Source organism: Wyeomyia smithii, chromosome 2, assembly GCF_029784165.1.
Source record: "Wyeomyia smithii strain HCP4-BCI-WySm-NY-G18 chromosome 2, ASM2978416v1, whole genome shotgun sequence".
Lineage (NCBI taxonomy): Eukaryota > Metazoa > Arthropoda > Insecta > Diptera > Culicidae > Wyeomyia > Wyeomyia smithii.
In genome coordinates this window covers 91,894,047-91,910,736 of record NC_073695.1, presented here as the reverse complement: position 1 = coordinate 91,910,736, position 16,690 = coordinate 91,894,047, and the positions used below count along the sequence as shown (strand labels likewise).

Below are 16,690 nucleotides of genomic sequence, written 5' to 3'. Positions count from 1 at the left end.
GCTACAGCAATATGACATGGTTGTTCGTCACAGAAAGGGATCCTTGAATGTAGTACCTGATGCACTGTCACGGTCCTTAGAAACACTGGAAATTAAAAGCGGCGATAGCTGGTACACCAACCTGTATCGTAAGGTAGAAGAGTTCCCGCAGAACTATGCCGATTTTAAAATCGAAGAATCGAAACTCTACAAATTTGTAGCGACTCGTACCGAACTGTTGGACTACAAGTTTGAGTGGAAACTTTGTGTGCCAGAAGAGCTAAGGCAGGAAGTGTTGCAGGGAGAGCATGACGCTGTGTTGCACCCTGGGTTTGAGAAGACCATTCATCGGCTCAAACAAAAATATTATTGGCCGAGAATGGCAATTGATCTGAAACGTTACATCCAATGCTGTTCCGTCTGTAAACAATGTAAGCCTTCTACAGTTGCAACTGCGCCGGCAATGGGTAACCAGAAACTCACCAATAAACCGTTTCAAATATTGGCACTAGATTTCATTCAGAATCTTCCTAGAAGCAAGTCAGGAAAATGCCATTTGTTGGTGTTAATGGATTTATTTTCCAAATGGGTGCAGTTAGTTCCAGTTAGGAAAATAGAAGCTAAGGAAGTGTGCCGTATTGTGGAGGATTGTTGGATGAGGAGATTGGGAACTCCGGAGGTAATCATTACCGATAACGCGACAACATTTGTCGGAAAAGAATTCCAAGCACTGCTGCAACGAAGAGGAATTCAACACTGGCCAAATGCGCGGCATCACAGCCAGGTAAATCCCGTTGAAAGAACCAACAGGACGATCAACGCATGCTTACGCACATACATGCGAGATGATCAACGGATATGGGATACCAGGATCGCGGAAATTGAGGAAATGATCAACTCCACTGTTCATTCTTCCACTGGTTTAACACCATACCGCATCTTGTATGGCCATGAAAAACTTACGCGAGGAAATGAACATAAACGCGAGGTCGATCGTCAGGAATGCTCGATTGTACAGCGGGATGAAAACCGGAAACAAATGAACGAAAGAGTTTTCAAGCTGGTCGAGCAAAATTTGAAAAAGGGTCACGACAAAAATGTAAAAACTCATAACCTGAGACATAAAAAATTTGCAGCCACTTACCAAGTGGGTCAGACCGTATTGAAGAAGAACTTTCGATTGTCCTCAGCGGCTGATCATTACAATGCCAAATATGGACCTCTCTATCTCCCATGCGTAGTCGTTGCGAGAAGAGGTACAAGCTGTTATGAATTGGCAGATGAAAACGGTAAAAATCTGGGAGTATTTTCTGCAGCCGATCTTCGGCCAGATAATTGACATCGGAAATTTAAGCACTGAAAAATCCGAGTATCTAGAAGCATGCTTCAGATTATGGCAGGCTAACAGCGAGATGCACTTATTGACGTGTTGCAAGTTCATCGAGTGCTTGATGAATCTGTCATAATGTTCATCGATCGTCGTGCGTTAAATGAACCCGGACTGCGGCGATGAAAGCTTCGTGCAGCAAGAGAGAAAAGCTCCTTGCTGAGAAGAGATCTGGAAGAGAATCACTAAAATAAATTTATTGCATGAAGATAGAAATAGGATTAAAATTAGTAGATAAACTGATAGAAATAATTATTAAGTAGTAAGATAGGCAGTTAGGTTAGGGATAGGAATAAGCAAAAAAAAAAAAAATAGGAACCACATACCGAAACTACTCACCACTCATTCTGGAAGCATAAAGTATCGCAAACGGCGAATGAAATGCGTTGGTTATCAGGTTCATTCTTCAGGTGGAATAACGTGACAAATTAGCTTTTACGCGTGAAAGCACCATCATTTAATCGAAAGGAACCCCATCCTTGGACACCTGAAATTCGCTGGAAGGCCAACCAGCCGAATGAACCTGGAAATAAACTTTTCTTTTAGCCTAACATTAAAGCGATACATAATTTTAATACTTATCGTTTAGTTTGGTATTTTTGTTTGTTGCGTCGGTCAATCCTCATATTTTTTTATTATGTAGATATGTCACGTGCAAGTATAGTCCTTTAGTAAATTGCTCCATCTTTGTTATAAACTCAACTACTTTTACACTAATAGCACCGCAGCGTTCGTACGCTATCCCGGACGAATAGATACTGATAAGTGATCTCCTTCTCTTGCGGAAGCAAGATGAAACTGAGATGAACTTAACGAAACAATAGTAGGAACAATACTCACCACTGATGTCAATGAACACTCAGTTACACTGAACAAAAATATTACACATGTACAATTATGGCAGATTTTCGAACGAAAAATGTACTCTTAGTTGCTACAAGTCGTGATGTTCCACTGATTCCATGTTTTTTTAACTACTACGTGTTGCGATGTATTTGTTCGTTTTATGTTCAGTAACCACTTGACAGCTTCCGAAGCTTTTCGTTCTAAATAATTGAACTGTATAGTTCAATTATTTAACCGGAGTGGGGGATAGTGTAACCGATCGTTACAGTAAAATCAAATGTTTTTTTTAATTGTATGAAATGTACCTAGTAAACGCTCACCTATTTTTCATGTAACGTACTAAGCTTCCACAGTTCAACTCTTACACAAAATCGATGGGCTGTCGCATACGGGGCGAAATGAGTCGACTAGCCGCCATACCAAATTTGAACTACGAGCATTGGCGGCTATCGAGTACGCGCCAACAGCGCATTTTGAATTCAGGCGAGCGAGTGATAAAGAGGTGCGAGTTATTTTTAAAAGAGGTAATTGGTGGTAAAAGATTGTTGAACCGGAGAAACCGAGGAGTAAAAGAGGACAATCATAAGAATTATTCAGGATCTTTTTTGTTGCATTTAATAAATTTGCGATTGGCGATCGCGATAGCACTCGGCACCCGCTTCGGCCTAGGCAGCATTAAGTTGCCTACGTCTAACCGTAAAAGACCAACGAGCTCTCGGGCAACGGCCCTAACCGTAAAGGAGAGGATTCCCTTCTCGGTTCGGCAGAAGTCGGTATCGTCCGTCGCCAACCGATCCACGCCAACGAAGGAAGCGCCTGAGAAGACCCTTGCCTGGAACGCCTTTCCAGGTCGCCTACACACAACCCACGTAGTTGCAGCCGCCCTGTCGCTGACCGGCGGAAAATCATCGTTCGACGCGGGACGCCGCACATCGAGCCAGGAGAGTCGAGAGAAGTAGCGGTACGTACCTGTCGTGACACCCGTCGAAGCACACACCACACCGTTCAATAAAACACTTTTTAAAGAAGTTGAGCGTTTCAGTGAAATTTAGTATCGCGAAATCCCTCCAGTTTGCCAAGTAGCGCGCCGGCCTTGTGACTAAGCCCAGGTCTCGTGCTGCTGAAGTTTGTCGGGAAGCTACCCTACTTGGAGGGTAGTGACAATTGGCGCCCAACTAAAATCGCGAAAAGGCAAACGGAGGATCGAGTAGCATAAAAAACTATTTAGTTTTTCACTGAAACGAGGGGAGAGTACACAATCAGTGTTGCACTGTTGTGTAGTCTGTTACACTACCACTTCTCCTAATCAGAACAATAGTTTAAAGTTGCGAAGTGGTTAGTTTTCACGGTTGTCGAAAAAAGTGATCACGGTAGAAAGTACGTGCACCGAAAAGTAGTTAAATTTCAAAAAAAAAAACCCAGGTATCACGTAGGTGATTAAGAGTCAAATCGTTAATTAAAAGGTCCTGAATACATTAAAACTTATACACATTATACATTCAATATACTTAAACCTAACATTATACACTATAACACATTGACATCAATTATTTATTATTTTTACTATTGTGCTACTTGTTCCTAAATAAATTATTTAAGTTTGAATTTTCTAATAATATTATAGTTTAGATTTGCTTGTAAATATATTTTTTTTTATTGAAAGTAATTTAACTTTCGGAACTTATTCTAAAAAGACAATGACGTCTAAATTTAAATTACAATACCGGTCGTTGAATCCTGAGCACTTGTTGGACGATGAAATCGAACACGAGTTGCTAATACGCCAGCAAAAATTTTCTAGTGGTGATTCGCGAGATGCAAAAAAGCGCAAACTGCGTAGTTCGCTTAAGCTCCAGCCAGAAGTTGAGGATGTTCCGCTGGTTTCTAAGGAAGCACAGGAACTAGAATTCCGTCAGATCGAGGAAAAACTTGCGAAGATTCAATATGTGCTAGAGAGAAAGGTGAAGAAAAAAACAGATTTACTTCCATTTAAAACTAGGTTAATACATTTACTATTTAGGGTAATGAGACTGAGAGATTTGTTGAACTTTGATACGCGCGGATTAGAAGCATTGGCAATCCAGTTGCTCAATGATAATTTTACCGCGAAGGATAAAAGGAAAAACACGAAAGATTTGAGTGAATCTGATGTCACTGAATCAGAAGAAAGTGATGAAGTAGAATGGGATACAGCAATTGAAGAAGACAAAGTGAACAGGAAAAGGCAAAAGAAAGGTACGTTGAAAGTTAATAGAATAGCAAGTACGCCTAAAACGGCAGGAAAACATAGAAAAAGTAAACCCACTAGCTCCGATAAACTAATAGCACGAATAATGTTGCAAGTGGACAAATACTTAGAACAAAAGCTTAGTCAGTTGAACCTCGCAGAAAATCGTTCGAGCGTTAGTTCGGAGAAAACGGATAAAGAAGCAAAGGATATAAGAACTGAGAACAGGAATGATGCAAATGAACGTAAGAACAGGAAGCAGAATAAAGCGAATCACGATTCTTATAAAAAGAAAAAAGAGCTGAGTAGAAGGACACGTTGTCAGGATAGGCAAGATAGCGATGAAGAGACAGATGAGAATACGGCTAGTGATAGTAGTTCCAATAGCTATTCTAGTTCGGATGAAGGGCCTCGAAGACAGAAATCGTCTCGTCAGCCACGTCCGGTGGCGGATTGGAAGTTAAGGTATGACGGAAGAGATGAAGGGAGGAAACTGAACAAGTTCATTGCTGAGGTAGAGTTTTTGGCTGAAGCTGAGAATATCAGCAAGCGTACGCTTTTTAATGAAGCCATTCATCTTTTTGCGGGTGATGTACGGACTTGGTATATGGAGGGAAAGCGGAATGCAATTTTTCGTAACTGGAACGAGTTGGTCATTGAGCTGAAGCAAGAATACCAGCCACCAGATTTAGATTTCCATTACGAGCAGCAAGCAGCAAACCGAATACAGCGAAAATCAGAAAAGTTTACCGATTATATCAAGGCAGTAACAGAAATTTTCGACTATATGTCCATTCCACCAACCGAACAGCGGAAATTTGAAATTATATTTCGTAATCTGCGATCGGATTATAAAAATGCGTTGGTAGTCAAGAATATCAGCACTTTACGCTCCTTACAGCTCTGGGGGAGAAAGCTAGACTCGGCCAACTGGTATCGCTACCGGCAAAAAGAAAATGAGACAACTCACAGACAATCTTATGTTCACGAGGTAGTCCAAAAACCGTACCATCGAGTACCCTACGACAATAGAGATGGAAAAAATAGTGATAAGGAGTGGAATAATGGCAGAAACAAGAATTGGCAAAAAGATGGTAGAAATGAATGGAATCGAAATCAAAACAAGGACTGGAAGCAAAAAGGTAGCAATGAACCAGAAAAATGGAAGAGCAGCAGAGACAGAGGCGATCGTAACAAACCTGCCGAGCAACGAGAAAGGCACCTCCCATCCCCACTATCACCACTGGAAGGAAACAGCAAAAGCTTATTGGATAAGCGAGTAGCAGAATACCGGATACCCAACAAATACACCTGTTTCAACTGCCGTGGTGAAAATCACTACTACGAAAGTTGTCTCAAAGAAAAAGAACGTTTTTGTACGAGATGCGGATTTTACGATTTCACTCGTGAAAATTGTCCATACTGTGCAAAAAACGCGCCCAAATCGACGTAGGAGGTCGTCGAAGGCGATCTCAAAAGCCTCCAACAATATTTGTCCCAGACAATAAAGATGTCGAAGAGTTGACTGTCGCGATTGAAGGAGATAACCGTCCATTTGTTGGGATAGAGGTAATGGGTATAAAGCTGATCGGATTACTGGATAGTGGAGCTCAAGTTTCGATTCTAGGTATGGGTGGGGAAGAGCTGTTAAAAAAATTAAAGCTAAAAAAATTCCCAACCAAGATGAAGCTTCTGGCAGCAGGCGGAGAAAATTTGGCCGTACAGGGATACGTCCATCTCCCAGTCACATTCAACAGTGAAACAAAGCTTGTTACTACCATAATTGCCCCAACATTAAAGCGTCGGCTGCTCCTAGGCATTAATTTCTGGCACCTCTTCGGAATAGAACCCACTATTAAGGATGGTGTAAATACAATAGAGGAAGTGGCAGTGGAGCCAGAAGATGAGATCTCTTTGTCACCCGAACAGCGAAAACAATTGGAGGAAGTAAAAAAGGAGTTTAAGGGATTTGTAGACGGACAGTTTTTGGAAACAACGACGCTGATAAGCCATAAAATTGAGTTTACGCCCGACCATGCAGAAGCGGATCCAGTTCGGCTGAATCCGTATCCGTGGTCACCGGAAGTCCAAAAGCATGTGAACGAGGAACTGGATAAGTGGATTCGATCTGGAGTGGTAGAGAAGTCTACTAGCGACTGGGCGCTTCTAATAGTGCCAGTTCTTAAGAGCACAGAAGACGAAGATGGCGGGAAACAAATAAAGCTCAGGATGTGCTTAGACGCCAGAAAATTGAACGATAGGACGCGTAGAGACGCCTACCCACTGCCTCACCAGGACCGAATTCTGGGAAGGCTAGGCTCGTCACGGTTCTTGTCGACAATTGATCTGTCGAAAGCTTTCTGGCAGATACCGTTAGACCCTGCTTCTCGTAAATACACCGCATTCCGTGTTTTTGGAAGAGGTCTGTTTCAATTTACGAGACTGCCATTTGGCCTTGTTAACAGTCCTGCAACACTGTCCAGACTTATGGACCAAGTTTTAGGATACGGTGAATTAGAGCCACGAGTGTTTGTCTATTTAGACGACATCGTGATTGCCAGCGACACTTTTGACGAGCACATAGAAAGCCTCAAGGAAGTGGCACGCAGATTGAGAGAGGCCAATCTTTCAATTAACATTGGAAAGTCGAAGTTCTGTGTGCCAGAGTTACCGTACCTTGGTTTCATACTGTCTAAGGCAGGATTGAGGCCTAACCCTGATAAGGTAGAGGCGATCAACAATTTTGAACGGCCAACGTCAGTCCGATCTCTTCGTAGGTTTCTCGGAATGGTAAACTATTACCGGCGTTTCATTACGGGGTTTAGCGAAATTACAGCTCCGCTAACAAATTTATTGAAAGGAAAACCGAAAATCATAAAATGGAATGATGATGCCGAAAAAGCGTTTTTAGAGCTGAAACAAAAATTGATATCAGCACCTATTCTGAAAAATCCCGATTTTACGTTACCGTTCACTGTGCAAACGGATGCCAGCGATAGTGCTATTGCAGGCGTTCTAACTCAGGAACAACAGGGGGTGGAACATGTCGTTGCTTACTTCTCCCGCAAGCTGACCACACCGCAGATGTCATGGAAAGCAGCGGAAAAAGAAGGTCTAGCAGCACTCGAAGCCATCGAAAAATTCAGACCGTACATTGAAGGTAACCGATTCACGTTGGTAACCGATTCATCCGCTTTGTCATTCATTATGAATACCAAGTGGAAATCGTCATCAAAGCTCAGTCGATGGAGTATGCAGCTACAGCAATATGACATGGTTGTTCGTCACAGAAAGGGATCCTTGAATGTAGTACCTGATGCACTGTCACGGTCCTTAGAAACACTGGAAATTAAAAGCGGCGATAGCTGGTACACCAACCTGTATCGTAAGGTAGAAGAGTTCCCGCAGAACTATGCCGATTTTAAAATCGAAGAATCGAAACTCTACAAATTTGTAGCGACTCGTACCGAACTGTTGGACTACAAGTTTGAGTGGAAACTTTGTGTGCCAGAAGAGCTAAGGCAGGAAGTGTTGCAGGGAGAGCATGACGCTGTGTTGCACCCTGGGTTTGAGAAGACCATTCATCGGCTCAAACAAAAATATTATTGGCCGAGAATGGCAATTGATCTGAAACGTTACATCCAATGCTGTTCCGTCTGTAAACAATGTAAGCCTTCTACAGTTGCAACTGCGCCGGCAATGGGTAACCAGAAACTCACCAATAAACCGTTTCAAATATTGGCACTAGATTTCATTCAGAATCTTCCTAGAAGCAAGTCAGGAAAATGCCATTTGTTGGTGTTAATGGATTTATTTTCCAAATGGGTGCAGTTAGTTCCAGTTAGGAAAATAGAAGCTAAGGAAGTGTGCCGTATTGTGGAGGATTGTTGGATGAGGAGATTGGGAACTCCGGAGGTAATCATTACCGATAACGCGACAACATTTGTCGGAAAAGAATTCCAAGCACTGCTGCAACGAAGAGGAATTCAACACTGGCCAAATGCGCGGCATCACAGCCAGGTAAATCCCGTTGAAAGAACCAACAGGACGATCAACGCATGCTTACGCACATACATGCGAGATGATCAACGGATATGGGATACCAGGATCGCGGAAATTGAGGAAATGATCAACTCCACTGTTCATTCTTCCACTGGTTTAACACCATACCGCATCTTGTATGGCCATGAAAAACTTACGCGAGGAAATGAACATAAACGCGAGGTCGATCGTCAGGAATGCTCGATTGTACAGCGGGATGAAAACCGGAAACAAATGAACGAAAGAGTTTTCAAGCTGGTCGAGCAAAATTTGAAAAAGGGTCACGACAAAAATGTAAAAACTCATAACCTGAGACATAAAAAATTTGCAGCCACTTACCAAGTGGGTCAGACCGTATTGAAGAAGAACTTTCGATTGTCCTCAGCGGCTGATCATTACAATGCCAAATATGGACCTCTCTATCTCCCATGCGTAGTCGTTGCGAGAAGAGGTACAAGCTGTTATGAATTGGCAGATGAAAACGGTAAAAATCTGGGAGTATTTTCTGCAGCCGATCTTCGGCCAGATAATTGACATCGGAAATTTAAGCACTGAAAAATCCGAGTATCTAGAAGCATGCTTCAGATTATGGCAGGCTAACAGCGAGATGCACTTATTGACGTGTTGCAAGTTCATCGAGTGCTTGATGAATCTGTCATAATGTTCATCGATCGTCGTGCGTTAAATGAACCCGGACTGCGGCGATGAAAGCTTCGTGCAGCAAGAGAGAAAAGCTCCTTGCTGAGAAGAGATCTGGAAGAGAATCACTAAAATAAATTTATTGCATGAAGATAGAAATAGGATTAAAATTAGTAGATAAACTGATAGAAATAATTATTAAGTAGTAAGATAGGCAGTTAGGTTAGGGATAGGAATAAGCAAAAAAAAAAAAAAATAGGAACCACATACCGAAACTACTCACCACTCATTCTGGAAGCATAAAGTATCGCAAACGGCGAATGAAATGCGTTGGTTATCAGGTTCATTCTTCAGGTGGAATAACGTGACAAATTAGCTTTTACGCGTGAAAGCACCATCATTTAATCGAAAGGAACCCCATCCTTGGACACCTGAAATTCGCTGGAAGGCCAACCAGCCGAATGAACCTGGAAATAAACTTTTCTTTTAGCCTAACATTAAAGCGATACATAATTTTAATACTTATCGTTTAGTTTGGTATTTTTGTTTGTTGCGTCGGTCAATCCTCATATTTTTTTATTATGTAGATATGTCACGTGCAAGTATAGTCCTTTAGTAAATTGCTCCATCTTTGTTATAAACTCAACTACTTTTACACTAATAGCACCGCAGCGTTCGTACGCTATCCCGGACGAATAGATACTGATAAGTGATCTCCTTCTCTTGCGGAAGCAAGATGAAACTGAGATGAACTTAACGAAACAATAGTAGGAACAATACTCACCACTGATGTCAATGAACACTCAGTTACACTGAACAAAAATATTACACATGTACAATTATGGCAGATTTTCGAACGAAAAATGTACTCTTAGTTGCTACAAGTCGTGATGTTCCACTGATTCCATGTTTTTTTAACTACTACGTGTTGCGATGTATTTGTTCGTTTTATGTTCAGTAACCACTTGACAGCTTCCGAAGCTTTTCGTTCTAAATAATTGAACTGTATAGTTCAATTATTTAACCGGAGTGGGGGATAGTGTAACCGATCGTTACAGTAAAATCAAATGTTTTTTTTAATTGTATGAAATGTACCTAGTAAACGCTCACCTATTTTTCATGTAACGTACTAAGCTTCCACAGTTCAACTCTTACACAAAATCGATGGGCTGTCGCATACGGGGCGAAATGAGTCGACTAGCCGCCATACCAAATTTGAACTACGAGCATTGGCGGCTATCGAGTACGCGCCAACAGCGCATTTTGAATTCAGGCGAGCGAGTGATAAAGAGGTGCGAGTTATTTTTAAAAGAGGTAATTGGTGGTAAAAGATTGTTGAACCGGAGAAACCGAGGAGTAAAAGAGGACAATCATAAGAATTATTCAGGATCTTTTTTGTTGCATTTAATAAATTTGCGATTGGCGATCGCGATAGCACTCGGCACCCGCTTCGGCCTAGGCAGCATTAAGTTGCCTACGTCTAACCGTAAAAGACCAACGAGCTCTCGGGCAACGGCCCTAACCGTAAAGGAGAGGATTCCCTTCTCGGTTCGGCAGAAGTCGGTATCGTCCGTCGCCAACCGATCCACGCCAACGAAGGAAGCGCCTGAGAAGACCCTTGCCTGGAACGCCTTTCCAGGTCGCCTACACACAACCCACGTAGTTGCAGCCGCCCTGTCGCTGACCGGCGGAAAATCATCGTTCGACGCGGGACGCCGCACATCGAGCCAGGAGAGTCGAGAGAAGTAGCGGTACGTACCTGTCGTGACACCCGTCGAAGCACACACCACACCGTTCAATAAAACACTTTTTAAAGAAGTTGAGCGTTTCAGTGAAATTTAGTATCGCGAAATCCCTCCAGTTTGCCAAGTAGCGCGCCGGCCTTGTGACTAAGCCCAGGTCTCGTGCTGCTGAAGTTTGTCGGGAAGCTACCCTACTTGGAGGGTAGTGACAATTTGGGAAACGGAATGCATACCGGAGGAGTGAAGGATGGGGTTACTTGTTCTATCTACAAGAAAGGCGACAAGCTAGATTGTGAAAATTATCGGGCCGACTTTATGGAGGGTCGTTCCACAACGGACCAGATCTTTACTCTGCGGCAGATCCTCCAAAAATGCCGCGACTACAGAGTCTCTACGCATCATCTCTTCATCGACTTCGAAGCCGCTTATGACACGATTAATCGTGAAGAACTAATGAGAATACTTGACGAGACGAGCCTCCCCGGGAAGCTTACCAGACTGAAAAAGGCTACGATGGAGGATGTGCAGTGTTGTGTGAGGATTGCGGGTGGTCTATCCGATCCATTCGGATCCCGCAGGCGACTTCGATAAGGTGATGGTCTTTTCTGCCTACTGTTCAATATTGCGCTAGAAGATGTTGTGAGACGCGCGGGAATAGACACACGGAGCATGTTTTTCGCTTAATCCGGTCAATTATTCTGCTTTGCGGATGACGTGGAGACTGTCGGCAGAACATTTGAGGCGGCGGCAGTACACTAGACTAAAATGTGGAGCAGAGAAGATTGGACTGAAGATAAATACGTCTAAAACAAAGTACATGCTAGCGGGTGGTGCTGAGCGCGACAGGGTACGCCTAGGTAGTGTTGTATAATCGACGGTGATGAGTTTGAGGTAGTCGACAAGTTCGTGTACCTTGGCTCAATAGTGACTAAGAACAACGACACCAGGCGTGAGATTAGGAGGCGAATCATCAGCGGGAGTTGTACCTTCTATGGGCTCCACAAAAACTACGGTCGAAACGTCTAAGTTCCCGCGCAAAGTGCACCTTGTACAAAACGTTTATTAGACCGGTTGTTTTCTACGGGCATGAGACGTGGACAATGCTCGGAGTTTTCGAACGACGGGTGCTAAGAACCATTATTGGCGGTGTGCAGAAGAACGGCGTGTGGAGACGGAGAATGAACCATGAGCTCTTGCAACTCAACGGTGAACCCGCCATTCAGAAAGTGGCCAAATCTGAACGGATACGTTGGGCAGGGCACGTGGCGAGAACAACAGACAATTACCCTGCAAAACTGGCTCTCACCTCGAATCCGGTTGGTACGAAATGAAGAGGAGCGCAAAGAGCAAGGTGGTTAGACCAGGTGGAGCATTATCTGGCAAGTACGGAGTGCCCGCTAGATTGGAGGCGAGCAGCAATGGACCGATCAGGTTGGCGGAGTTATGTTGTGCAGGCCATGACTTAGGACGTACGACCATTTAAGTAAGTAAGTATGAAAATAAGTAAAGTAGGCTAGACGAAGCAAATATTTATATGCTTAACATTTGAAAGGCTCTGAGGTTTTCAACTGTTTTTTATGAATAGATATATTGAAGAAATGGCAAAATCTAGAGATAAGTTATCAAGAGACAATTTTTAGAAAATTGTCTGCATTTCCATTGAAAAATATTGAAAAATTTGAAAATGAGATCCTACACTGAAAAAAAAATTTAACAACATGAATTGATTTTACAAAAGAAGGTTTTCTCAAACATAGCTGCCTAAAACTTCTAAACTGTTTCACAATAGGTATTACTAGAGAAAAAAGTTTTTTGTAACAAAAACATTTTCACGTCCAACGCTGTTCCGCTCCTTTTACTTCTAAACGACCATGTCTCTCCATGGCAATACGGTATCAAACCTCTACAGTTATTAAGCTCTCAAACTTTAATTAAGCTTTGTGGATGTGTAAGCTTAATAAATTACGCAACTTTACATCTAGACTAATTTTTGATCTCTGTTTACTCAAGTTTTTTAGACTTCGGACAAATGCAAATGTTCTGCACTGATGATGTATTTATTGTGAGAAAAACACCGAAGGATCTGACCAAAATTTTGAATTTTGACTAATTTTGGCAACATCCTTCTTTTGACATATAGAAATATCATATTCTATTTGAACAAACTTTATCCATTTCAAATCATTTCATCTAAAAGACTTAAAATCTTTTTGATTATATGCCCAATAAAAATGCTGATTAAATTAGAGCTTCATAAAAAATGAACGCATTCGAAAGTTCAACACCAGCAAGTGTGAATGCAGACTCGAAAAGGGGCTAAACTGTGATATTCCTCACTAATTAGTATCCAGAAACAAAAAATGCAGTTTCACTTCTGTCAAAAATGTTTAGAAACTTGCTCTTGTTTCATTATCAAGCTTGACAGATATTAACTACTGTTTCGTAACAATACTTAATCACTCTCTTGAAAACTCATTCGCCAGTCAATGGAAATCCGCTGTCGGGTAACAGCGTTTTTCTATTTGCTCATTTTGAGATTTGATTTTCACATCAAACTATAAAGCAGCGGGTATGGGGAGAGAAAAGCGCACCACACATTGTGCATTGTATACAAACTTTGGGATGCTGGTCTTAGGATTTTATATCATCAGAAAGGAAAAGTTTTTAATTGCATTGGGTCGAGTTTGTTTCGTAGTAGCATTAAATTTGGTCAATTATGAATCACACAATAGCACGGGAGGCGTACAGAGTGGGCAAACTGACACACGGACACAAATAATAGGATCACACGAATAGCGGACAGATAATTTACAGAAGAAGCGGTTATTTAGATACAATATTGTGTTTTTTTTTCGGTTTAAATGTTGAAATAATGCTGAGCCGATTTTCATTGTGTGAAAAATGAAAAGTAGCCTGGCCACATGAATTTTCCGGATGGGATAAATGAATATTCTGTTCCAGAAATTATTTGACTCACCTTCGAATAGTGCAAGTCGCTGGTTGTTGCTTCATGAAAAAGGAGTCATCTATTGTACTTGTAAGTATGCAATCAGAAAACTTGTGCCAACAGAAACAGAGACCAATATTCATATAGAAATCCATGTAGTGCATGGTTTATACAGTGTATATTTTTTTCTGAAATTGGAACAATTGGTCGCGGTGGCTTTTCGCCTTAATCCTAATGATATGCATTTTAAAATACGCCTGCGCTCCATTCTGTCTTCAGCCGAAGTAGTCACAGTAGTGCCGATTTACAACTCTATAAATTCGCTCTCCTTGCAGTAAATTTTATCGTCATCGGGGTCGGGGTGACTTTGGTCACGATCCGGTCCGCCAACCTTTGGCGTAAGCCGTTTCAGCAAGTGTCATACGCTCTTGGAGCGCAATGGAATGCACTCATCGTTGGAGTCCTGTCGGATTGGAGTCTGCAAAGTGGAAATTGTGTTCGGCGTGGTATTCGAGTATTGTATGTGTGCTGCCGATCGGAAAGGGCTGGAAAATTTGTTCTGTGGGCAAACGAGGACAATGTACGGTGTTTCAGTTCCAAGTGCAGTGATTGAGTTTAATGTGCGTGTCGTTTGGCGAGTTGGTGTAGTGTATAAAAATATAAGAAATTTATGAGAATATGTGTTAACGGAAGCTACAAACAGAAGTGATGATAGAAATGAAAACACACGTGTATTTGTAATGCTCAAAGCGTTCTAAGTGATGTGTTCGTACCTGTCGCTGATAATTTGTTATTTTTGTGAGTGCTGCGTTATAGTCCAACTTCAAATGGTGTGAATCATAATTTGAGTTGGCCTGTTGTACTTAAACGTTGTTACAGGAATGTCTTTGTTCTTTGTCCCACTGTGGTATTGGGTTGTGAAAAATTGAATACAGCTTAAAATTTTTTTATGTTTACTTTCTCCTTTGTTTTGCTTTTATCGCATTTCTATCATATATTTTTGTGTTCAACATAGTGTTCGGTGACGTATATTTTTCCCACATCTCAAGGGTAGCTGAGGGGTTATTCTTTGTTGATCAGTCAGTTAGGCGGCAGTTTGAGCAAATAAGGTTGTAGAGTTCAACATGTACAACAATATGTAGATTGTAGAAAGAGAAGAAGCAAGACTGCATTGAGCAACCGGATTTATTTGCAAGTATGCTGCTAACTAGCGCTTACACAGCAATTAAACTATTGCCATCATCAAAAAGTTTATTTTAATAAACCATACAATCATAGAAATAAAGTTTATTTGTAACTGAAAAAAGTTGATTTTACTTAGTTAATTAGGCTTTAAATTTTAGTGAAACGTTGTAGTCCATCTTTTCTACTATTTATTACATATATGAACTTATTTCAATATTTGCCTTGTGCTTCAAGAGCCACCGTAGTTGAAGGAAATGGCTTCACTTGAAATATAGCCTTTGTACATGCAAAACATTGCTACATCTAGTGCACATTGTTCCTCTACCTGCAGGGCTGAGTGTGCCGCTATTATCACTAACAGAGATTGACTGCTTTTGGTTAGAAGTATAAGAATGGAAATAGAAAGTCTGCAGGAAATACAACTTTGCCGAGAGTGTAAGTGCAATTGTGAAGCATCAACCTCTTGCAGCAAAAAGGCAAAAACCAGCATAAATGTTCATCTACGATTATTCAGCGAGAAATAACGCAATTTATGTTAATAGCTTGATAATACGGTTAAATTTTCTTATTTATTGTTATCATCTTCTCTGCCCCCGCAATCCACTTCTGTCCGAATTGGTGGCTACTAAAGGGAAGATAAGCTCTGTATGTGTTAAATGTCCTGCAGGTTTAGGAGAGAAGACGCATCTTCGGCACTCGGTTGTCTAACTAGGATGGCTTTTATGAAGACACGGAAATCAGTGGATACGGACAATTTGGAACGCGACGAAGCCAACGGGTGTTGGTAATAATGTCATTAAATTGGGAAGGAAGTGATTCAAGCTTTACTTGCAAATGTGCTTTATTAGCGTAGATACTGTAGGGAACCGAAAATGAGGAACAGAAATGTCAAATCGAGGAGGGTTCTGCTACAAATTTTCCTTGCCAAAATGACGTAACTAAATTAGCAAAATGATAAATCGCGAACATTTATCGTGAGGGGTAATAAAGTTATGTCCGCAGTGATCCCTGGTAACATCAATTTGTCAAGTCTATGACAAGCTATCGACTATGTATATATATATATATATATATATATATATATATATATATATATATATATATATATATATATATATATATATATATATATATATATATATATATATATATATATATATATATATATATATATATATACACACAAAAAGAATATTTTCGAATTTTTAACATACAACTAGTATCAATTTGCATGACCAACAAAAACTGATAAAATGACTACTAAGAATTTCTAGTACAAATCGATAAACAACAAGTAGGTAAACTGGTAGTAAAGGATGAAATGTACCTTTGACGTGCAAAAACAACACTCAAACTCGGATGGCAGTTCAGTATCGGATTTGTCCCGCTTACTGGTGGAAGAAGTTTCTAAAGCAACTTGTCGTCGTAGTTCTTCTACTTCCTAGAACGAGGTGGGGGTGGTTATTTTGAAGGAAACAAAAAAAAATGTGACAGAGATTATGAGAAGAAGAGAGGGGAAAAAAGTACAGAAAGGAAAATATGTCGGAAGGAGTGTGAGGAACGTTGATTGTGAGAAATATTGGGATATTTAGGTGTGCACCGGCAGCGTAGGAGTCATTTCGGTTGCCGTGACGGTGCGTGATATCAAACGAGGGAAGTTTTGTTAATGATGGAACGGAAAAGAAATTGTAACGATG

At 41.1% G+C, this 16,690-nt stretch overlaps 1 protein-coding gene across 11 annotated transcripts in view; it reads right to left on the bottom strand.

The window, feature by feature from the left end:
• Nucleotides 1-16,690, bottom strand: part of LOC129722324 (potassium voltage-gated channel protein Shab) — a 207,125-nt gene that overhangs the window by 31,722 nt on the left and 158,713 nt on the right. For 10 of the 11 annotated variants that reach the window (XR_008727591.1, XM_055675679.1, XM_055675678.1 and 7 more), the window contains one exon: nt 16,321-16,434. The exons of the other annotated variant lie outside the window; for it this stretch is intronic. Coding sequence is in view for 9 of the 10 variants with exons in the window: in XM_055675679.1 (XP_055531654.1) it covers nt 16,321-16,434 (114 nt within the window). In the remaining variant the exon portion in view is untranslated. The remainder of the gene's footprint in view (nt 1-16,320; nt 16,435-16,690) is intronic. 11 annotated transcript variants of the gene reach the window in all.